The sequence below is a fragment of the Hypoxylon fragiforme genome, assembly GCF_022984875.1.
Source record: "Hypoxylon fragiforme strain CBS 206.31 chromosome Unknown GGS25scaffold_5, whole genome shotgun sequence".
NCBI lineage: Eukaryota > Fungi > Ascomycota > Sordariomycetes > Xylariales > Hypoxylaceae > Hypoxylon > Hypoxylon fragiforme.
The window spans coordinates 524,272-547,606 of NW_026054760.1; the positions used below are offsets into that span (position 1 = coordinate 524,272).

At 48.4% G+C, this 23,335-nt stretch overlaps 8 protein-coding genes across 8 annotated transcripts; 4 read left to right on the forward strand and 4 right to left on the reverse strand.

Moving 5' to 3' along the window:
* Positions 1 to 50: 50 nt before the first annotated feature.
* GGS25DRAFT_521374 (glycoside hydrolase family 5 protein) lies at positions 51 to 1,376 on the forward strand (the record flags this gene model as incomplete). The annotated part of the gene is made up of 3 exons (XM_049264051.1): positions 51 to 140; positions 195 to 920; positions 1,029 to 1,376. 3 exons carry the CDS (start codon positions 51 to 53, stop codon positions 1,374 to 1,376), a joined length of 1,164 nt encoding a protein of 387 aa, XP_049116346.1.
* A 512-nt stretch (positions 1,377 to 1,888) lies between these two features.
* Positions 1,889 to 3,658, forward strand: GGS25DRAFT_265102 (uncharacterized protein). The gene is made up of 2 exons (XM_049257331.1): positions 1,889 to 2,456; positions 2,543 to 3,658. Exon 2 carries the CDS (start codon positions 2,594 to 2,596, stop codon positions 3,542 to 3,544), a length of 951 nt encoding a protein of 316 aa, XP_049116347.1. The 5' UTR covers positions 1,889 to 2,456; positions 2,543 to 2,593; the 3' UTR covers positions 3,545 to 3,658.
* On the reverse strand, positions 3,628 to 5,089 carry GGS25DRAFT_265092 (proline-specific peptidase). Its single transcript, XM_049257330.1, has 2 exons — positions 4,022 to 5,089; positions 3,628 to 3,964 (listed from the first exon to the last, which is right to left on the reverse strand). The coding sequence occupies exons 1-2, from the start codon at positions 4,702 to 4,704 to the stop codon at positions 3,712 to 3,714; spliced, it is 936 nt and encodes a 311-aa protein (XP_049116348.1). The 5' UTR covers positions 4,705 to 5,089; the 3' UTR covers positions 3,628 to 3,711.
* Positions 5,090 to 6,296: 1,207 nt separating this feature from the next.
* On the reverse strand, positions 6,297 to 6,989 carry GGS25DRAFT_521377 (uncharacterized protein; the record flags this gene model as incomplete). The annotated part of the gene is made up of 3 exons (XM_049264052.1): positions 6,297 to 6,343; positions 6,408 to 6,551; positions 6,629 to 6,989. 3 exons carry the CDS (start codon positions 6,987 to 6,989, stop codon positions 6,297 to 6,299), a joined length of 552 nt encoding a protein of 183 aa, XP_049116349.1.
* A 4,416-nt stretch (positions 6,990 to 11,405) lies between these two features.
* Positions 11,406 to 12,867, forward strand: GGS25DRAFT_531374 (SET domain-containing protein; the record flags this gene model as incomplete). The annotated part of the gene is made up of 2 exons (XM_049265493.1): positions 11,406 to 11,786; positions 11,839 to 12,867. 2 exons carry the CDS (start codon positions 11,406 to 11,408, stop codon positions 12,865 to 12,867), a joined length of 1,410 nt encoding a protein of 469 aa, XP_049116350.1.
* A 907-nt stretch (positions 12,868 to 13,774) lies between these two features.
* GGS25DRAFT_521380 (Cullin) lies at positions 13,775 to 16,347 on the forward strand (the record flags this gene model as incomplete). The annotated part of the gene is made up of 5 exons (XM_049264053.1): positions 13,775 to 13,815; positions 13,874 to 13,934; positions 13,989 to 14,008; positions 14,067 to 16,059; positions 16,162 to 16,347. 5 exons carry the CDS (start codon positions 13,775 to 13,777, stop codon positions 16,345 to 16,347), a joined length of 2,301 nt encoding a protein of 766 aa, XP_049116351.1.
* Positions 16,348 to 17,317: 970 nt separating this feature from the next.
* GGS25DRAFT_265320 (alkaline phosphatase-like protein) lies at positions 17,318 to 20,158 on the reverse strand. Its single transcript, XM_049257334.1, has 5 exons — positions 19,123 to 20,158; positions 18,949 to 19,067; positions 18,778 to 18,866; positions 18,645 to 18,723; positions 17,318 to 18,587 (listed from the first exon to the last, which is right to left on the reverse strand). Exons 1-5 carry the CDS (start codon positions 19,637 to 19,639, stop codon positions 17,361 to 17,363), a joined length of 2,031 nt encoding a protein of 676 aa, XP_049116352.1. The 5' UTR covers positions 19,640 to 20,158; the 3' UTR covers positions 17,318 to 17,360.
* Positions 20,159 to 21,001: 843 nt separating this feature from the next.
* Positions 21,002 to 22,537, reverse strand: GGS25DRAFT_514188 (tRNA-guanine transglycosylase; the record flags this gene model as incomplete). Its single annotated transcript, XM_049262966.1, has 2 exons — positions 21,002 to 22,254; positions 22,315 to 22,537. 2 exons carry the CDS (start codon positions 22,535 to 22,537, stop codon positions 21,002 to 21,004), a joined length of 1,476 nt encoding a protein of 491 aa, XP_049116353.1.
* Positions 22,538 to 23,335: the final 798 nt, after the last annotated feature.

The window sequence follows — 23,335 nt, forward strand, 5'->3', positions numbered from 1 at the left end:
AGCTTTGAAGCTTCTTCGTAGTTTAACACGCGTGTGGGAAATTAGACATTATGAAGTACTCAGCTCTTACCACTCTGGTATCTACCGCTTCGGCGACGATTTATTATGCAGGCGTGGCCGAATCAGGTGGTGAATTTGGTGTAAGCTGTCCCGTGTATGGGTTCTTGTTCCGCTCCTAACCATCGATGATAAAGGTATGGAGCGCCGACGCTACAAAAGGCACCGGTTTGCCTGGAAGATTTGGCGTCGACTACCAGTTCATCGACAAAGCTGGCGTTGATGTTCATGTCGACCAAAACCACCTAAACCTTTTTCGCATCGCGTTCCTACTGGAGCGAATGGCCCCCGTCGCCACCGGCCTCGGAAAGACATTTAACGAAACCCACTTCGACTTCTTCAAGGAGGCGGTTGACTATGTGACGGTCACCAAGGGCGCGTACGCCATCCTAGACCCACATAATTACATGCGCTACAACGACCCAAGTTCCCAGCCGTACTCCGGCAGCGTGATTGGCAACACCACAGACCCGACAGCCGCCACAACTGCGCAATTTGGTGAGTTCTGGGGCGAGCTAGCGCGGCGGTTCGCGGACAACGAGAGGGTGATCTTCGGCCTGATGAATGAGCCGCACGACATGCCGACCAGCCTCGTGGTCGAAAACAACCAGGCCGCCATCGACGCCATCCGCGCCGCGAACGCGAGCAACCTGATCATTCTGCCGGGCAACAGCTGGACGGGCGGACACGCGTGGACGCAGGGCCCCGATCCGAATAGTGCGCGCATACATAAGTTTACGGACCCGCTAAATAATACGGCTATTGATATACATGAGTATCTGGATATGGATTATAGTGGTAGTCATAGCGAGTGTGTGAGCGATCCGGCTACGAACTTGGCGGAGGTGACGAAGTGGTTGAATGTGAGTGAACCGCTTCTTTTCCCTTCCTACCCAACCCCTTTTGCGCTATCGGTAACAGATAAGCTCACAACGTTTAAATCGCTGATTCATTTATATATACACAAACAGGACAACAACCTCAAAGCCTTCATCACCGAGTTCGGCGGCCACAACAACACCGGCTGCGCCACCATGCTCACGGAATTTATCGACTATCTCGACGCCAACGACGCCTACATCGGCTGGACCGCCTGGGCCGCCGGCCCCTTCTGGGGCTCCGCCAGTCCGTGTTGCACGGACTCGAATAATTACGGCAGCTTGGAGCCCGGCAGCAAGGCCGCGGATGGGAGTGAGGGTCTGTATGAGAGTGTTTGGTTGAAGGTGCTGCAGCCGAAGGTGCCGGAGAAGCTGCAGTGGGAGGGCGCGGCGGGGGTTGGGGGAGGGGAGGTGGTGGGGTTTCCTGCTGGGAGGGTTTGATAGGGTGGTAGGGCTGAAAGGGGTGCGTTGGTGGGTTGATGAACTGATGAGTAGATGGATGGATAGTTAGATGAAGACATGTTACCTACATCTAGCCTTGGAGATCTTGTGTATCTGAGGGCGACGGCGCTTACTAGTTTACAGTGCCATAGGATCCTACCATGCAACTCCATGTGCTACATAAGGCTACACTACCTACCTACCCTAGAAATGGCCAGGTAGCTCAGGGGTAGCTGCAATTCGTGCCCTCACCTAAACGCAGACCTCCAAAAAAAATGTCTCATTCAATTTCCACGGATGGCTACCGTGCCGACGGACGGTGCATATAACGTGCATGCACTATCAGCCTCATTCGCCCGGATCGCTGCGCTTCCGGGATTAGGTTACCCGTCCCGATCTGTCGGGTGGCTCCACACTTCGTTATCGAAGGGGGTTGTTTCGTCTTTATTCCATTTTGGTACGAAACGGGACATAGTTGAGATATGTACCATGTGCTGTATACCTACGGTTGGCGGCGATAGGTGGTGTTACATAATGCATTTCCTTCGAGCACTTGCATATTCTATTTCATCTATCTAACCGTAGCCGAGTTCTCTAGCCGCGGAGGTTACCTACCTAGGTTTAGTAGGTAGGTACTGTAAATCTGTGAGCTGTCACCTGTAGTCGAAATGAGTGGAGAGACTTAGTCGACTCCCGTTACTGAACTGACGCTGTTTGTGGCTTCGGAAGAGGCGTTCGCCTTTTGTTTGACGATGGGGTCCAACTGCAATGGCGAGTGAGGTCCTTGGGAGCGAGTTCTTGTTTCTGCGGAACTACACTTGGAGGGTGCGCAAGTGAGCGTGTTTCGGCTGACAACCTTGGAATCGTTCGTCTGCGGGTAGGTAGGCCCTGTAAGCTGAAATCACTGCTTACTAGGTTCCAAGGTTGGTATGCAGGTGTTTATCAAAGCAACTATTTCTTTTAAAAACAAAACATGTGTTGATTTTGCCGTTACATTAATGACTATGAGAAATCTGTCTATGGAAACGACGTTCTTTCACCTGATTCCTTTGCTATTAACAGCTGCACTTAGGTATATAGGTACAGATAGAATCTCGGGCTATCGCTTGCCAACGCCCTGTCTCACCATCAGGATGACCAAATCGCTAATCCCCATACCGCTTCAGCTAGGGCGCATCAAGGCATATAATCTAACACTGTCCGCATCATTAGCAAATATGGTCCGCTCTATGCTTTTCCTCGTCTCCGCAATAGTGGTGGTGGGAGCTGCTTTGGTGGCTTCCCAACGTACAAGTCCATCCGTGCGGGACGTGTGTCTCTCCCAAGACAGTCCCAATCAACATGCCACAAGCTATCCAGACTTCATATCTGGGAACCTGAATGGTACCCTACTCATTATCCCTATCCCACTCGATGCTGCTCGTCAAGTCATACCCAAGGAGTATGGGATTGTGGAGGGGGCATATAGAGCGCTATTGCCTTCGTTTCCTCGTGGGATGTATCCAATGATGGCACAGATTGTGCATGACCACGATCTACAAATTGCTTCTTACAATATTTCCGTGGAGGACTTCTCGGTACGTATTATGACCTATTTTGTTTATTCGTGTACCAGTCCCGACTCACCTACCCGTGTCCAGCGCGCAGCATTCGAATTCCCTTTTATCGACTTACTCGGCGATGGCCACTCTTCTTTCCGCTGGGCCGGGACTAGTATCATTACCGCTTTGAACCCTAGCGCTATTGAAGGGAGCGAAGGCTACGGAGTGACGGTGCATCCAGGTGTATTCGATCCGCCCTGTGATCCATACAGGAGTTTGCCTAACGGCACGATGTATTCACATGCACAGAGCAGCAGCAGCACAGGTGACATCTTTATGACAATTGCTTCCTGGACATCGCTAGACACCATACCGTACCCCATGGACTTTATTCAGAATATCACCACCCAGCCTGTCTTCGCCGATCCACAGCTTTGTGATAATTACCTGCGGCTGTATAACACGACGCTTACGACGGGGGAGACGGCTCCAGTCCCAGTTAGAGGAACGGTTACTGCGAAGCTTGAGCCGTTCGCTGACACGCGTGTCTGGCAAGGCGTGTATGGTTGGCGCTTGGCTACCCCCTTTTTGGAGCCGCTAGCGCCTTCTGAGTGTAAAGCGTCTTGAAAACATGAGTAGGTACCTATTTACTCACTGAGTGATATATACTACGATGACATATCGCGGATGATATAGCGGCGTGCGGTGCGGTGCTATCCTGAACCCCTATTCTGGTAGCGGCCGCTTCAATACCTAGGTACCCATCCTCATACCGCTCCCGTCACACACCACCCTCAGCTCGTCAAAAACCCACCAACAACTTGCATATACCGCTCGCGCGCTTCCCAATGGTTCATGTGGCTCGAGTTCTCAAACGTTACCCACTTGACTTTGGGGATGGTCCGGAACCACGGCTCCATGCAGAGATCCGTCATCTCATCGTACCTCCCGTTTAGGATGAGGACCGGGACCTCGATGTTGTGGGCGTCCTTCCAACCTTCCAAGTCTTTGCAGCTCCCTGTTACAACGAGCTCGGAGGGGCCTTGTCTGTTGGGTGGGGGTTAGTTGGGCTCTCGCTACTGAAGTGGGGGAAAAAACACGCACATCGTCAAATACGCCGTCGAATCCTCCCTCAAGTTCCGAAACGCCTGCTCCAGATCCTCCGGCCTCGGGTCCAGCGCACACACGTGCTTCGCATAGAACACCGCCTCGGCCCTCTTGTACTCCTCGCTCCCCCGCGCACCCCCCCTCTCCAGCACCTCCCTAACCGCCTCCCCTAGCCCCGCTACCAGCCCCCTCATCCCCTGTACGTAAAGCGGCATGCTCGCCGGCCCACTCGCAACCACCGCCTTCCGTAGCCCCGCCGGCCGCCTCGCCGCATACGTCCCGACCAGCATCCCGCCCCAGCTCTGGCCCAGCACGTAGAAGCCCCGCGAGCGGAGGCGCAGGTGGTCGATCAGGTTGTCGAGCTCGGCGAGGAACAGGTCGAAGGTCCAGAAGGAGGTGTCGCCGAGTTTCTCGCGGTAGTGTGTGGAGTTGCCGCACCCGACTTGGTCGTAGAAGATTATGGGGATGCGGTGGGAGAGGTACAGGTCGGTGAGGGGGGATAGGTACTGGTGGCCGGCGCCGGGGCCGCCGTGGAGGGCGACGAGGACGGGTGGTAGGGGGGTGGTGGAGTTGGGGGAGGGGGAGAGGTCGCCGATGATTTTGTACCAGGTTTTGCCGGGCTTGCCGCCGTTGGGGGCGTTGAAGGGGACTGTGGCTTCGAGGACCGGGAGCGAGTCCATGATTTTGTTTGATTTGCTCGGTTTATGCCCTCACTAGCTGGGTCCGATACTTAGGGGATGAGAGAGATGAGGGAGATATTGGATAGGTACCTATGATAAGTCCGGACTTGGATCCTGCCAATGGCATTTAATGCTAAATGCGGAGAGCGTCACAATGCATGAGGATCCTTGCCTGCCCGTAAGCCGGGATACATGTCTCCTATTCGAGGAGCTTTACCCCCCGGAGCTGATTAATAAAACTCGGGGCTATTGATATTTACCTAGTCTTAATGTTGCTGCCTATATTTCTTCTCCCGCAATAGAGAGGCTAGTTGCGCTCTATTGGCTTTTCGACGCAGGTTCGGGGGCTTGAATCGCGTTGGTTAGTATGCTTCCATGACTGCCATTACTCTTCCCCTTGACACCAAGAACTATTGTAATGATGTCTTCTATGTCCTACTCTCCCTATCATACTGTCTTGGTATCTAAATTTATCCTTTACCCTCCCTAAATAGGTACCGGCCGGAGTGTTCTACCTAGGTATGGCTGGTCTCGGGCTCGGGACGTGCATTTTGATCGGCATCAGCATATCGCCTCGGCCCGACGAGTACTTGGAACAAACTTTAGATGCAGTCGCGATCATCTCCGATTGGGGTTGCTTTAGTTGGGATGAATGTAGTTGCAGAAACGTCGCTGTGTGGTGTGCGTATATGCCCAGATTGCATGAAATGGTGCTGGATGGAGGCCATACAATTAATATGACACTATAGGAGGAATAAACAAGCAAGAACATATGTGCCTGTGATGTCTCTGTCTGTACAAGACGATACCCTAATATCATATCTTGAAGCAGATAAGTAAAGCCAGCTGTCGGCTGGGGCTCGTTTTATGGAGGGGTTGGGCCATACCTATCTACATGCCTAGGAAGGTAGATATGGTATTTATAATGATATTCTAATTAGAATTGACTTATTTTGCCCCTTAACTCATGGTTTAGTGCCGGTCCAAATATTTCATATGTCTCACATGCCTGCCAAGTCGAAGAATGTTCGAATAAGGTTGACATCTGTTGAACCAATCGCGTGGACTTTTTCTGTCTTTCTTTAGAAACTTCAAAGAGGACACTACCAAGCCAAGGAGTACTTAGGTACTGATGAGGCTCAAGGTTGGTTGATGAATACCCCTGAATCATAGCTTGTCTTGCCTACCTAGGGTAGCTCGGTCCCTACTTCGATGAGATATGTGAGTTTATCTCCAACAAGCTCAAGCCGCCTCAATGCACTCATAACAGCAGTCCCCCGCCCTTTTTCATGTATCAGGCATCAGGTATCAATAGATTGTATAATCAAGGCCCATTCAGTGTAGAGATAGTTCTTGGCACCATCAAGGTGCGTGACTGATTAGTGAGGTGCATAAAGTTGGCACATTGAGCCCAATGTACATTAAACAGGTAATAATAAGACTGTATTATAACAGTGAAATGGGTGATATCGCGAATCCGAGCTAACCTCCTCAATGCTTGAAAGAGCACACTGAAAGCACACCAAACACCTGTGGACCAAAACTCCGCTGCAATGACAATATGCTGTTACCCCCGCCCCGAGCCCCATCATTTATTCATCAACCCAAAGCCTGTCATTAGGAATTAGTTCACTCTTGCCTAATTGAAACACCATGTTAGTGATTAGACTCAGGCCGTATACTCTATGTGTATTGTGACTTACAAGAAAACGCATGCGTCAAGAACGTCGCCGAAATGAGCTGCCAGCAGTCCATCTCCTGCGGATTATGCGGTCGATTGCACGTCCCGAGGAAAGTATTATTGATATCCCTCATATCCCAATTCCCATTTCCCGTTCCATATAACGCTGCGACGTGTTAGTTAGTACAGTCCTTAAGATCGCGGATATCGGATACCCAGGGAGAAGGCCATGCCCGTACGTACTAACAGCACCAGTTGCCCGATTGAACAGCGGAAAGGGGTGGTCGGTGGAGTGGGCGACCGCGTCGTCGTAGTTGTACATCTCGAGGCGCTTGATCGCCCAGTCCCGCGGCGCAAGCGCGTTGCACCCGTCGCACGCCCAGCGGCCTTTGCTCGCGTCGTTGATGCTGCTCATGGATATCGCGACGACGTGGCCGACGTCCGAGCAGCTCAGGGGCGCGTGGCTGTGGATCTGGATCTGGGTCGTGGCGTACGTGACGCCTACATCCGTGATGTCGTTCGTCTTCCCGATGTAGATGGTGAAATCGGCAACGGTACGCGAGGCCGCGAGAAGACTGAGGAGAATGCTGGACAGTCGGGCCATTTCTAGAATTCCAAGAAGAACAGGTAAGCTAAAAGTTCGTACTGCGTTTGTTGTTGAGTGCGCGTCGAGTGTGTTGTGCGAAGGTGGAGAAGACTTGCCCCAGTGAAGGTTTAGACCGCGTCTGTAGGTATATTCATGGTGATGCTGTATAGGAGGTAGTTCTAAGTGGGGGCGACGACAAACTGATAGGATGGGTATCTGGGACTTATGTAGCTAGAATGAAGCTATATACTACATCATTGACCCCTTAGCTCTATCTTCGTGTCTATCCCTCGCTCTTAAAATCAGAGACTGGAGCTTGTCTCCTAATCGATGAATCGTCATATTGATCGAAAGGGCAGAGTAGTCTTACAGTAGCCACGTACGTAGCATCACATGTAGGTAAAATTTAAGTAACATTAAAATAGTTCCAAGGTTGTTATTACAGCTATACATGTCTATAAGCTTTAATGATTAGATTTCTTGTGGAATGTAGCTCGACACGCTTAGGCAAGATCGCCCCCCACGATATAGCGCGCCACGTGTAATCATCCAGGATTATCAAACTTATAATTGATGGTCCGTAAACGCCGTGCTTAAGAAGGTCTGCTTGGGAAAAGTTGGGACCAAATGTTTCTCTCGTATAGCAATACCTAAGAAGTGTCTAGTGTACCTTGTTTACGGGATCAGGCAAGCTTACGATCGGTAAGTGTATAGTAAGTACCTACGTACTAAAGACGTATATACTTAGTACCGTACATTAAAGAACAGAATTGTTGGGCATAGGAAAGAAGGGCTGGTAGTTGGGTCTTAGAGAAGTAAGTCCAAAGGGTTGAAAAGAGGAAGTAATGACATATACATATCTAGGTCAAGTAAAACCATGTAACTTCGCACATAGGTAATGCTACCTGTCTAGCTTAAGACACTTAAAAAAAACTGGGTGGCTGTAAATTCCAGCGAGAGTTAATCTCAACTGCAAATAAGGTGAATAGGTATCTCTACGTCATAAAGGGCATATATATGTTGTTACAGTATTCCCAGCTTCGTATCTCCAGCCTTCTAATGCGGGAAATGGGTATAAAACGTCCACCCATGCCTTGTTCCCAGGTTTTTGCTCCTGTATGTACGTCCGCTGTATAGATACGCGCATCTAACAACGTAGCAACAAATCTCATTGATATGTAAAGCGTTGCATTGGCCAGTAATATAAATCGTAAGTGGCCTGCGTACTATATTCAAGAGGTAACCTGTCGGCAAAACCCCATATGCCACCATTGCCCAATAAGAAGAGAGGCATGCTCAACTTAGAAACCGGATTTATTGATACAATGGAGCTTTGAGGTCCCTGAGGTCCTTGTAACGTTACGTACCAACGCTTTTGCCATAAAAGGGCTGCTAAAACTCAATATGCTCACTGTCGAGAATGCAATTTCATTATCTAGTCGTACATCATCATACATGCTGGCATATGAAAATTGACTCTTAATTTGGATTGAGATAAATAAAAATTCGAGACATGAAATTACGATTCAGTTTCAAGGAAAGTTCACAATGTCTACTCTGTGAACTACTTGTTGTTCATTGAAGAACATTATATCGCGTGTGCCTTCAAGGTACCTTATACCTACCTTTCTCAAGCCATTTCATTTAGCCAATTAGCGTTGAACAGTCTACCCGATTAGGAAAGGTACCAATTTGATGAGTAAGCGTCTCCGCCCCGAGTTCTCCACCAAGACACCGCGTAGTGAACGGCAACTACGGCGCTGAACAGCATTCAGTACTACTGAATGCTGTGCTAATTAAAAGTATTCAAAAGTCCAAGAACGTTGATATCAAATTTATGCGTAAGCAGTGGGATGTTTTACAAATCAAAAATGAAATTAATATCTGATGCTTAAGCTAAAGCTACATCAGCTTGGTAAAAAACCACCTCAATAACTCTCCCAAAAGAAAAGAAAAAAAAAAGAAATCCGTCCCAGTTCCAAGTATATGGGGTTTGCCACCATTGTGAGTCGAATCTCCCAACAGTTATGGTTCTCCCCATGCATTTCTTTCCTCCATTAGTGGCCCTCCGCCTTTCTTCTTCTCTTCTCCTCTTTCTCCCGCTCCTTCTCCTCCTTCTCCTTGATTGCTTTCTTCTTCTTTTCGTCCTTGCATTGGACTTTGATCACCTTACGTCGTAGATGATACACGACTAACCATATCTTATGGGCCTCCTTGCGTGTTATTTTTTCCACGTACTCAGGATTGATGATTAACAGTTCCTCATAATCCCGCATTGCCGTCATTAGCCACTCTTTCCAATTGCTCAACTTGGTTACTTCGTCATCGGATAGGACACCTGTCTTCAATGTTGTTTTCGCGCTTTTGATATCATATAGGATTCCATCCTTCCTGGCTTGATCAATCCGGAACCGGTCCCGGGGAGTCCTGGGGGGAAAACCAGTTGGGTTGTCCCGTGTGTCCAAGTCCGACATGGTGATAAAATGGATGGCGTATCTCGTAAACCTTTTCAGTTCCGCTGCAGATATGGCTTGGTGTAATATTTTTCTTTTTGCCTGCCTTTTGGTGTTTTGCGTAGAGGGTGGGAAGTTGATGGTTTCTTAATAGCAGGGGAATGTTGGTAGTTAAATACTCATGGTTCTGGGAAAATAATTCACTTGGTTTGACCTTATGTCACGTCTGTTGATCAAAAGCTCAATATAGGAAGTACAGATTTACCTACCGTCTCTCAGGCTCATTGATATATTACCTATTCATGTATTCTACGTGTAAGTATTCCAATTTTTTATTTATTATAGTATATATCAATCCCGGTTGTAAGAATGTAGTTAAATATCGTCTCTGAGCCCTCCCTGTCTGAGGTTGTGGGTGATCTGTAAATCCTATTAACCTAACCTAGTGATATCAACTAGAATGAAACAGCAAAAAGAACCACACCAATGTGTTGTATAAGCGTGATTGCATCCCACACGTGTGCAGTTCGATGACTTATGGTACCTACTCAGTAGTTTGTAACCACAGTTCCCTTGTGGATTTTCGAGTCACAAATTCTTTTGTACAAGGCGTGGTAACTGATCTATTCTATTACCCCTCCATGTTGGTACCATCCGAGTGTCTATTTTGATGCAAGAGTTATAAAGTGAACACTGATACCAGAGTCAGAATAGTAATCAAATACTAGGATCATGTATTCCATGATTCGACAACTGATGTCAAAGATACACATAAAGGCCTTTTTAAGAATTACTTAGGTTAGGTTAGGAAACAGCACATTGGATATTGAACAATGGGGGTATGGTTTCCGGGTCAGATTTGCTAGTCACCGCTTCAGTGTTGTTTGTCAACAACAAAATACGTCAGTACGTTCAACTACGTACACATAGAGTATTTGGAAGTAGATACATACATGTAAGTTTTAATGGTGAGTTTAGTTTCAATGTTGTTGTTATAGTTGAGTGATGCCATCTGCTAGCCAGTCACGTTCTATAGTGTAGCATGTAAAGTCCTGACGAGTACATGATGATTTGCGTTTGCATTGAAAGAACATTTTGTTCGTTTGCATAAGCCTTATGATCACTTCCATACAATTTCTGTGTGTATTCCACACCTCTAGAGATACATGGACCTATTCATTCTGTCACTTTTGGACAGATTGATCAACATATCTATGTGGTTTCCCATTTGATACTGGTCACCCCACAATTCAAAGTGAGGCTTACAGACCCATATAAGTATCTACCCGACTTTCTCACCTTCGATTGTCGTTGTGTGGATTTTTGTGTTTGCGCTCTTGGCACCATGTACTCGGGAAAGACATGAAATTTCCAAGGTTGACTACCAAGGTACATAGGTACCTACGTATACAACAACAATATTCCAAAATTCAAGTTGTTTTTTACATATATGTAGGTCAAAAGCACCACTTATGTTCAAGCAAGTAAACCCCCTGACTTGATACCTGGTAGCCTGAATTGAAGTACCTAAAGGTACCCAGTAATAACGACTTAACGTAGTTAGAGACGTCACCACGTGACAGTACTGACCTCCAGCAACTACACGTGATAACCCTTGGATGTGCCTACATATCGAACAAGACTAGCGTTTGTAGAAGAAATTTTTTTTCATGTCTGTTTGAAATAATGCACAGCATCCCGCTGCACAACCGACAAAAATTTCTTGAATACTCCATACTTAGTATGTAAGTGCCTATGTAGCCTTGAATGCTGCCAGGTACCTACCCAGGCACCTACCCAATGTATCTATCCGAAGAGGTGTAGATTGGTGGCAATGTATTTGAGCAAACAGATGTACTGGTAGTATTCTGAGTATATGTAGGGGAATCGAAATGCACATCAATTTACCAATGTATATTTAGCTTCTTCTTTTCACCTTTCTTGCCCCATAGCTACGCGGCCAACAACGTAAATTGTCACAATGGTATATGCCGGTTTTGACATTGTTCCTCGCTTGTCCAGGGATGGCAAAGATAAACAGGACTGGGAAAAGTTTCTAAATATTGTTCAAGAAGTGTACGAAGATGATCCCCGTGTCGAGGTGAAAGCCAACTGGATTGAGTTCAATGTGGGCGAGTATGCGTTATTACCCCTGGAAGGTCACAGATTCTTGCGGTTTAGTGCAAACATCGCCGACAGTACTGCCGATAGCACTGGTGCTGGGAAGTATATTGAGATTGTTGGGCGGATCGCGAAAATGGTCTTCGGGCCTCGGATTCACGATTGGCACGAGGTATCGGATGGATTTGGCCACTACGGCTGGGATGTTGTCAACGACAATGCGACGGAAATGTACAGAGAGGTATGTTAACTCCCACATTCATACTTTAGCAGATCTGGTCTAAGACTAGCAGTTTGGTAAACCCAACTCCCAAGACGCTACGAGCAACTCGAACTCCCTTCCCGAAGCGACCTCAAGAACTCAGCAGCCCTGTTATACCATTCAAAATATTGCCGGCAAGGGTCAAGCCTTAATCGCACGCATCGATATCGCCAAGGGGACACGAATCGTACGGGAGAAGCCCCTTCTCATCGTCCATCCTGGGCCACCCCAGAGATTAGAGTTGGAGCTGACGCTGAAGCTCAAACTTCATCCCAAGGAACAAGAGAAACAGTTCCGTTCGTTGCATAATTGCTTTGCCGGCGAGCATCCACTCACTGAGATTGTGATAACAAACGGCCAATCCTGTGGACGCCCCTCGAATAACCTGGCAGTCTGTGCTACCATATCTCGGGTCAACCATAGCTGCCTCCCCAATTCAGTCAGTGACTGGAATAATGACCTGGAAGTGCAATCTTTAAATGCAATCAAGGATATAAAGGCTGGAGAAGAAATAACCATTTCTTATCTTCCTGAAAACGTTCCAAGGATCTTACGCCAGATCGCGTTAAAGAAGTGCTGGGCGTTCGATTGTCAATGCGATGCATGCTCTCTACCCCCACAACAACTGATTTTAAGTGATCACCGCCGAAAGCTTATCTCGGCCCTTGAGCCTATGCTGGAGGGGATAAGATGCATTATAGACCCTGTGGGCTACCTCAAAGACATACGGTATACTCTTCAACTTCTCGACGAGGAGTACAATGATATGACACATCCTTCAGCTATTAATGCTTACCGCAATGCGTACTTTCTATGTGTCTTCCACGGCGATCAAGCACGAGCCTCCGCCTTCGCCATGAGGGCGTACGAGTGTATGGAAATCTGCCTGGGACGAGATAATCTGTGTGCACAGCATATCAAATGCTTGGCGGAGGATCCAGAATCTTTGGGCCCGGAAGACAGCGTTTCCAATCTATGGGAAAGTCGGGACAAGACACCGCCTTCCGGTCTCAGTCAGGAAGAGTTTGAGAAATGGCTTTGGAAACATGCATCTCAGTAAAAGTGTATTTCAGTTGGAGAGGTCTGGGTTAGTCGCTATAGTCGTTCCACACTTGGGTTTCTATCATTAAATATACTCGCTACTCTGAACTGCTTTGACATTGCTCTAGACAGAGACCAACTGCAACTGTCATCGTACAAGATCCAAGACTTTCTCAGATTTATGTAGATTTAGCCATCCGCGGCAGTCTCGTAATTACCTAGTAGGTAGATATCAATCTACCTACATTTATTACCTAGTATATACTTATCCAAGTATCTGAGTACCTGCCACTCTCTTTCTGTGCGCGTAACGTCGAAAAGTGCATTACTACATCAAAGTTCTCTAGACCCCGGTTCACGATAGATCGATTCTAGTAGACTGAGGAAGGGGTTTGCAAAACTCAGGCCTTAAGGGCGAGCATGATGGACACTATCTGGCCCAGTTAGGAGATTCCTTACAGGAGGAAGGTGTCTAGGTAAGTAGATGTTTACCTTGGTGGTTTCCATTTCCTCTGGGCCCATTCTTCATTTCTAATCGCTCACCATGCTCGGGATTCTCCTTCAACTTAAACACCTAGGTTTCGCATCGAGACCTTTCTACAATTCCTCTTCCACTACTCGTCTCCATCCTTTATCCATCTACCCGCCAAGCATATAACCCTTCCAGCCTAGAAGCAATTTCTAGTGTGGCCTCACTCTTATTCTTTCTATTACTTCTTTCGAAGTAAATGAATCTGGAAGTTCATCAATTGAAATTCTATCTTCAGCAACTCTATTACAGGGTAGTCATAGTCCTAACTTCACACCTTGTTCATCACGTCTATTCATTTCGACACTCACTATCGGTCATCCTATCCAACCCAATTCAATCGGATCACCCCCAATCTCACCTGTTTGATCCGTTCCTGTTTACTAGACTTGACAAGATGTCGTCAAACAACCATGGGGATCAAGACCTCGGCCCCGAGTAAGTCGAGTCCGAATCATGTAGTTGCTAGAAGTAAAATAAGCTAACTGTGCATTAGATGGGACGAGGTCCAAAACTGTATGGACAAGATTTTCATGGGTGAGTTTATGGAGGACGACGTAAGTTATCCCTCCAACAGGACTATCCCATTCGTCAATACTAACTAGACCAAGGAATTCAATAAAGGCCAGAGGTATGGATGGATGTGCGTCTTTCCACATATTTTCTTTCCTAATGAGGTAAAATTATAGAGCTCTTAAGATTATTATACTACGTCACGAAAGCTCAGACACTGTTCTCAAAAATATCATGCATATGTTGACATGTTACCTCTGTGACATTTGTGACAAAGTTCATGTGGCTTCGAAGCACCAAAGCGACGACGGAGTTTTGCGATGGTACATCACCGAAGTGATGAATTACCTAGCCAGGTCTGAGAGAAACAGCATCTTCCTTCGCAAGTTTGACCAGGATTGGGTTAATCTGCCTAAGGTGGAAGAACTTGGGTACCCGGCTACTGTACCATTACTACACGCCAAAGAATGGATGGACATGCTTGAACAACAAACCAACAACACCCCAGGGGGCGGGCTTCAAGCCCGGCTGCAGCGAAGCATTGCCTGGCTCATGCAGACAGAGCTTGTCGGAGCCGCCAACAATGACACGCTGTTGGACGATGCTCTCCGTGTTTTCGGAAAATTGGAAGTCATGAATCGCCCATATAAGACTTTGGCCCATTACCTATTCTATGCACCACTTCTAGAAGCCATCTCTGATCTCTTCAACACCATAAAGGTGAATATTGTCTCCAATATGGGCTCCGTACTCGACTACCTTGACGAAGCCAGATTGCTCGAAGCCCGGGTAAGGGCTCTCCAAAGTCGCCTGCCACGTACCTTTGGGAAGACCATGTATGCCACCTTCCGAGAAATCATCATCAAGAGCAGTTGGGATATGATCATGGAGGGTTTCCCAAGTATATTAGACAATCGTGAAACGGAGTATCCTATTCGAGTATGCCAGGGCTTAAAGCATGCCATGGACTTCCACATTCTCGGGGACATCCTCCTCACCCACGCACGGGAAGCTGGGAGGGCAAAGATCGAGACTTTGCTCTCCACTGAGAGTCTCAACGCAGAAACCTTCGTGCGCGGTTTCAGCGAACTATTCAAGAAATATCGGACCTGGCTGGACTCGGTGTTTCACGACATCGAAGACATTATTGACGGCGATGAGGACGATAACGTCCCTGACATATATGACATCTATGAAATCGAAGACATTAGAGATATCAATGACAAATTCCGCAGTAACTGGACCGATACCATCAACGAGACAGAATATGTTGGGTTCGGGCCCATGAAGTCAACGGAGCTAGTGGAGAGATTTATGGATTCGGCAATCCGAAAAGGGCCAAATGTCGACGAACACGAGTTCTCTACAGATCTAGACGCAGCAGTTACCATACTGGAGTTTGTGGACAAGATCTTTTTCTTAAAATTATATATGAAAGGACTCGCGACCCGGATCTTCGACGGCAACATGTCCGACTCCCACGAGCGCCTTGCATTATCCAAATTGCGCGAATCACTCTCAGAACAGAGTATCGGACATCTTGAAAACATGCTCAAAGATGTCGAGTTCTCCAGGAAATTTACTACGGATTGTCGTGCGACTCACGGCACATCATCAGAATGGCCCGCTGCGGAGGTAACCTACTGGGTCGCGTCTGCAACCCAGTGGTATCTTGCACCAACCACCAAGACCCATTTCCGACTCCCAAAGCCAGTCACCGACGCTTTTGATAAAGCCCAAAGAAGCTACGAGTCCTTTCACAAAGACGGCAGACTCCTATGGCTGCCGCACTATTTCAGCGGCGAGCTCGAGGTCAACTTGCCCACCCACCAGGACAAGGACAAGACTTACACCTTCGAGGTGTCGATGTACCAGATATGCGTGCTCCTTCTCTTCAACGACGCCGACTTCCTCACCTACCAACAGATTCGCAACGCCACCACCTACGAAATCGACGTCCTAGACCAGGTTCTGGCCTCTTTGACCCAACCCGGGGTACTACTGGAGTCATGTGAGATAGACGAGCAGGGCCGCAGCACGAGATTCTACCTCAACAAGTATTTCGAGAGCAAGGATAAGGTCGTGAAGCTGAACACGAAGATGATTGACGATATCCCCGAGGCAAAGATCTACCAGGGCGTGCAGGAGAAGAACATCGAGAAGCTCGAGGTACGTACTAACCTAACAGTCTCTCTCGCCCAAGACAATACTCCAATAAGCCATTCATAAGTACCTATCTAACCGAGGCACATGCTAACATTGACACCACAGTACATCATCGTCAGTGTCATGAAACAACAGTCGCGCCTAGACCGCTCGGAGCTATTCGAGCTGACGAAATACGCGGCCAGGCCGCGCTTCGTCGCCCGGGACGAAGACATCGAGAAGCAGATCGAGCGGCTGCTGAAGAAGGGATACATCGAGCGCGATGGTGGAGAGTTCAAGTACGTGGCTTGAGTAAGAGTCGCAGTACCTAGTAACGATTCACTTCCAAGAACTACGATGTCGGGGAAGGTGGTTGAGGGTATGGTGGCTTGTCACTGAACACGGACGGCAGTATATGTGTTACACGCACGAACACTAAGTACCTACACGAAGTTGCGACTGAACCCCCCTATAATATGAACGTTGATTTGAGGTTGGCGATGGTAATGGTGGTGGTTTAGACTACTACTAGTGAGTGGCTGAGGACACGACCGCTTTATTTCCCTTCCCTTATTTCTTAGTCAGTGCCAGGGATGTAGAGGAAGTGGTGCCTAGGTAGTTTAGTTTGCGCATTGTTAAGTTTGCGCATCGTTCCATTAATTTGCCTATATAGGTACTCTGAGGTTCGATGTCGGCGCTTTTCATAGCAAGTTACTAGGTTAGGTAGTTATAGGTGATAACGATACCTAAATTGATACACGCTGCCTTAATATTATTTCCTTTCCCTAATCGTGATGTAGGAAGTAGTAACACGCAGTAAATGTAGGTAGATACCTAACCTAGGTAGGTACCAATGAGGGCAATTGAGTACTGGTACGAAGCTGCTGGAAATTTGAAGCTATCGCAAGACTGTGCAAGAATGATTTTAGAAGCACTGTAATTTATTCCCTGCAATGACATTAGCCTCGAACTAGATTAGGGACTGTACTAGGTATAGTGGTCGGTCCGTCGAGGATTAGGTAGGGAGCTGTCCGCTATATCTCAGCAAGCTTAGCTAGTAGCCTACTGTGCTTACTGAGCCCCTCTCTACTGTATAGGTAGGTACCTACACACAACTTTGCGCTTGCAGGACTTTGAGTCACAGCCATCGTACTTCACCTGCCTAGAACATCGTCGTCGATTACAAGCAGATAAGCCTGACACTTCACTCACTAAGCATGCGTGGAATATTTCGACGTGAATAAATATTATCATTAAAATATACAAGAAGCTATCCCATCACATAACGCTTTTCATCCCTCTAACCTAAGTACCTGGTTCCCAGCCTACCCCTGAGTCTTATACCCACCCCACCCCCCATTCTTATCCCCCTTCCCCTTGTACTTCCCATCCGGCCGCGCAAGCCCCAAGCAGTTCGCAATCTTATAGAACACCTCCACATTGCTGTACACACCCCCAAACGTCTCCTGGCACGGCCCCATCGCGAACAGCGGGACGTCCGTCAACGAATGCACGCCCGAGCTCTCGCTCACCGGCAATGTTCCATTGACCACGAACCCATCCGGCGCGTCCTTCGCGTTGACGAAGAGGTCGTCGGCGTCGAAGCCCGGGGACGACGACACGACCTTGCGCGGCGCGGCGTGCACGCGGAAGTCCTCGCGGCGGTCCGGGTTCGCGCTGAACCCCTGCGCCAGCGTGTACCGCGGGTCCCAGGTGACGGGGAAGTTGGGGCCCGTGTCGAACGACAAGGCGCCGCTGCCGCTGCCTGGAGAGGTGTACTGCGAGAGCCCGGACTGCTGGTACACGCCGACGGCGGCGCGCTTGGAGCGGTCGTCGTCCTGCGCGGCGAGGTACTTGGTGTCGACGCCGCCGTAGACGTCGAAGCCGTGGCCGTGGTCGGCGGTCACGATGATGAGGGTGTTCTCGAGCTCGCCTAGCCGGCGGAGGTGGGCGATGGTGGCGCGCACGGTGTCGTCGAGCTCGAGGAGGTCGCCGAGCGCGCGGTCGTAGTCGAGAGCGTGCATCTGCTTGTCGATCGACGCGCCCTCCGACATGAGGAAGAACCCGTTGGCGCCGCCGCGTGCGTGTAGGATGTCGACGGCCTTGAGGGTCATCTCTTTTAGACCCGGTAGGTCGAGGGCGGGCTTCTTGGAGCCGAGGGGGTCGTTCTTGAAGGTTGCGAGGTTTGCGGGGAAGATGTTGCGGTCGAGCCAGACGGGGAAGTGCGATTGGCAGAAGATGCCGAGGGCGCGGCTGCTGTTTCCAAGCTCGAGGAGAGAGGTCTTGTTAAGGCTGATGTCGTACCCGGCGTTGGCGAAGGCCTCGTAGTAGTCCTTGCCCTTATAGCTCGCGTTGCCCGGGAAGAATTGCTCGGCTCCGCCGCCAAAATAGACGTCGGGGCCGCCTTGGTTTGTCCAGGAGTAGTTGGTGACCGAGTTTAGTGCTTGGTCGACTAGGGGGCCGTATTCATTTCGAGAACGGCTGTGGCCGGTGAGAGCGATGGGAGTTGCGTCGGCGATGGAAGCAGTAGACACAGCCCCCCAAGCGGAATTCTAATGTCTTGTTAGCACTAGTCTAGCTTCTCAGTGGTTATCATGGTTATAGCTAACCCATGTTCGTTTTAGTATTTCGACAATTGTTTCCACCTTCGGATCATCAAAATAGCTAGGTGACGAGTCGGCGTAAACACTTCAAGAGTATTAGTACCTAATTCGTTGTCATAAAACTCCAAACAGTACTTACCCCAAAGCATTCACAGAGCTCTTATGTCCAGAGTAAAGAGCAGATGCCGAGTTGGCACTGTCAGTGATGAAGCTATCGAGCGAATGGGTCTAAGCAGGTATCATTAGCACCTGATTGATTCACGACTCCCTCTGCTGGTCCATAGCAATCCCAACTGAGCAGGAATTATACCATTTGATGTCCCACCACGGGGAACTTATCCATCTGCATCAAAGATTGATACTTTCCGTTGATACTCTTGTGTCCGAGAAGGCGAGCTGCGGTGATCATATTCGTGGTCATACCGTCCCCTACACCCTGTTAGCACGATACTTCCCATTCAGGAGCACATCGGAAAATCCCTACCAATGAATAGAATCACATTCTTAGCCTTCTTCCTTGTATCCAACGGCCGCACCACCCAGTTCGCCGTCGTCGTCTTACCCCCATAGTAGCTCAGCGTGACGACATAGTTGCCAGGCTCATAGATGGCCAGCTTGCGGTATATCTTGGCTGCAACATTGACGAAGGACGGCGTGTGCGCATCCTGGGCGAAGAGGTCCTCGTACCAGTGGAAGTCCCATTTCTCGAGCTCGGGCTCCGGCACGTTGAAGAACTGGGCAATGCTCTTAGGCTTGCCGCCCTCCTTGGCGATGGTGACGGTGAATTTCTCGTCTGGCTTCCCGGCGTTGAACGCTTCTGAGCCGTTAACCGGAGCGTGGATTTCGAGACGCAGGTCGAAGAATTGGCCTGGTAGGAAGTCCGATTGATCGGGCGGAAGCACGCAGCCGAGATCGGGGCAGGCGCCTAGTCGCTGGAAAGTCTGAGCGGCGGCGACGGAGAGCGAGGCTGCCGCCACTGCAAGAGTCCTTAGATTACCCATGGTGGTTATAAACGGCTAGCAAATATATATTCGCACGGCTAGCTCACGAACAATAGGATGTGCACATTGAGGGATGCCTAGACATCTTATATAACCCGAGATCCTAAAAGCTTCGCGAAACAGGACCGCAATCTACGCGATTGAGCAACCTACGATACGACTGATCCTGCACGGGAAGGTATTCGAGCCTTGGCTATGGCTGGGCGCCCGCGATTCTAGGAGTAGTATCTTGGCGACATGAGAAAAACAGGGTTAACATTGGCTACAGATTGTATATAGAAGATATTTCCGACGATGATATGGTAGCGGCGGAGCTGTCGTCGACGAATCGGCCAAGCAGGAATCATACAGGCGATTTACAGCACGTGTCCAGATTCTAAATTGGATATTGGTACGAAGATAGCTTGAAAGGGAGAAAAATATCGGTGGGCAACACTGTTTACTCCTAGTTCTTAGTCGTGATGCTCTAACAAACTTACATTCGAGCTAAAGGGAAGAGAGAGAGTAAGCGGTAGTTCGTTAGCTAGAAATTCTTATAGCGACGACCGTGTGTCTTATTAATCAGTGGCAAGTTACCCATCAATATATTCTACAGCGAGAAAAGTAGGTGAGTACCTTATCGTGACTTGGAGCACTTGTTGTTCACCTTTCCAGCCGGCCCAAGTTACTTGGGTTGATACCGACGAAGGCCTGGGAATTGCTGATTTGGTCATAATCTATGTAGCAAGGATCGGAGAACGTGGTTAATCTGAAAATCATGATTGGTCCCCCCTCCAAGTCTCCGGTCGTGTGGGGCTTCCGGTATCTTGGCTCGCTAGATCGGCACGTGCTTACCTGGAAGTGAAATGAAGAAAGGAATGTTGGTAGAAGGAACCGTCGTGCCGATGTGACCTTGGCATATTGATATCAAGGTAGGAATAGATGCGTCACAGTAGTAGAAGGCCGGTGTGTTGGTTAACCTCTGTGAATACCAGGTACATAGGTATCACCCAGTAAAACGTGTACGAAATCAATGATATCTTGCCACACAAGTACGTTTTTATAAATATCCCGAGTGGTACCTGATCTGCAAACTAGTACATCGCATACGTAGTCGATCATACGCAAATATCCGTCCTGCATTGTATGTACAGTGTAGTGGCAGATAATGCAGATCTTTATCCCGAGCGTTCGGAAGCCCCCACGTTTTGAGGACACCTGTATTAGCGCGCATTGAAGCACATCGTTAGCTACGCTTGGTAGACTCCGGAGAGACTAGCTTATATCGGCCGGCAGATTGATTGATAAGTGCATTTGTATGTATTGACTTTCGATATCGCATGACCGTGTCCTCCGTCATTATATGCCCCGGAAGGATTTATTTCACGTGTCGATATCAGCGAAGCCCTTCTCCTTGAGATCTTTCGCGTCAGCGTTAGGATCAGGAACAACTGGAGTCTCGACCCCTTCGGCAGTAGACCCTGTTACCGCGAGTCCCGCCATCTCCGCAGCTAATGCCGGATCTTGAGCACCGTCTTCATTGAAGTTCTCCCATGCCGGCGGATTGATCTTTTTCTGCCCTCCCTCGGACTTGAAATGATAGCCTCTCGCTCGCGGTCGCTCCCCGGTTCCTACCGGAATATCAAACTCGTATGTCTTGGTAAAGGCTTCGCAGTGGTCTCTGAAAGTCGAAGGTTCTGACATGAGCGAAGCTCGAATACTTGTGAAGAAGTCTTGCAAGACACGGTGGTTGTGGATTTGGAGGAGAGTCCACCCCAGCATTTCCTTGGCATTTAATAAATGCTGTATATATGCACGGTGATGTTTTGTGCAAGTGTAACACTGGCAGCCATCCAACAGTGGTGTGACCGATACTTGGTGATCTTGCGATAACATGTCTATTCCTAACGGCTGTCTGTCGGGCGTTGTTGGTGGTGGAAAAGAGAAAGTCAGCGCAATCCCAGCATCCGAGGCAGTGTTGATGAATAGGATGGTGAATAGATCCATACCCTGCCGGACTTGTCTAAGGATTTCGTGCGGTGATATGATCAAGTCCATTGATAAGCGCGGCAATGACTGTAAAGGATGATGCTCCTTCAAGTCTGGAAGGATATCTGCATCATACACCGCCAAACCAGACAGGTGTTCGACGTGGTCTTGAGATAGGCGACTCAAATATTCCCACTGCATTGGATAAGAGACTGGTAATAAAGGGGCGAAAATTCGGTGCTTCAAAGCTCCCTTGTCGTCTTCAGCATTCAGCAGCTTGATAGTTTCAACCACCCAATCTTCTGTCCTCTCAGCCATGCGGAGCTGTCGCTTAGGGGCGGGAAGATGCGCTCTGATGTTTGAATTGCCAAATGTCAAGTCGGCAAGGGGAATGAAAATGTCTGGCTGCATCCTCTGCACGATACTACAATATGCCTTATTCTTCAGTTGCTGGAAGCCGGTTGAAGTATATATGGAAACATAGTCTTTTCCGTTACCCATAGGAGCAACTGCTGCTGGATGCCGCCTCGCACCAAGAATTGTAGCTAATGGCGTTGGTGTGGCGGTATATGCATGCAGCATCCCCTTATCGCCTTCATCTATGTTAAAGATGGCAGGCTCAAGTCTCTTTTGGGACCTTTCTACAACTATTACACGGTGTGTTAACCCCACAAAAATATAATAAATAATTATAATGTCTCACTCACAGTCTTCCAGAGCCATATATGTGCCATTAATATCGGTATGTTCAGAGACGACATCCGGGGTCATATGTGGTATAACCCCTCGTGACGAAAGGGCAAAGAAGTTTGGTGTTTCGACCAGTTTTCGCTTAGGAAGAGCTAGGCGACCTACTCTAAGCACTCCCTCCTCAGTCGCAATAGTCTTCAGCACATTGAACATGCCTTGTTCTGGCGATGACTCAGTCATCTCGGGTGGATGCTGTGTTTCCTACTCCAACTCCAACTCCAGGGATATTGATATCTCGATGTATGAAGCCGATAGATGCCTGCCTTTCTTGCTTCCTTCTATCGGGACGAGCAGGTACAATTTCCTCACGTTTTGGAATCTAGTTATAAGCTTTGTGTTTCTCTTGATAGCGTGATTTTACCAATTAGTAAGTTCTTACTAGGCATCGAAATACCTCTACTGCTGAGTGTATATTTCGGGGATGCATCTATCATGCAGTAGCGCGGTAGCACTGAGGGCTGCTAGGTTAGGGATGACCTACAGTACAAAGTAGTTAGTAAAAATCTGGAGATATGCGTTATCGATAACATACCAAGTTCCGGTTCGTTGCCGTAGCGGAAACGGCCCAGTTAGGATTTAGTTACAGTTTTAAACAAAAAGTCAATTGACATAAAAATGAAACAAATAACTTCCAAGATTAGCTTCAAGTTCAGATTCTTGCAACGATTTGATAAGATAACGATATGAGACATCGGTGAGTATGATAGACTCGCATAATATTGCTCTCTATTCTAAGTCATCCAGAAGTAGAACCCCGCAAAGTAGCATGGCACAAGTTAGAGGGGATTGTGGGGGCCTCATATACCTTATCTACATAGTACAACTTGGCCTGTCACCTCCATGAGTTCTTCTGGTGGTTATATGACAAGGGTACGTACCAACGCGGTACGTACATGGCTGGAGGAGGTACCCATGTAACTTAGATTATATAAGGAGTCAAATCCCCTCCTTACTCTTAGATCTAAACCTCCCTCCTTA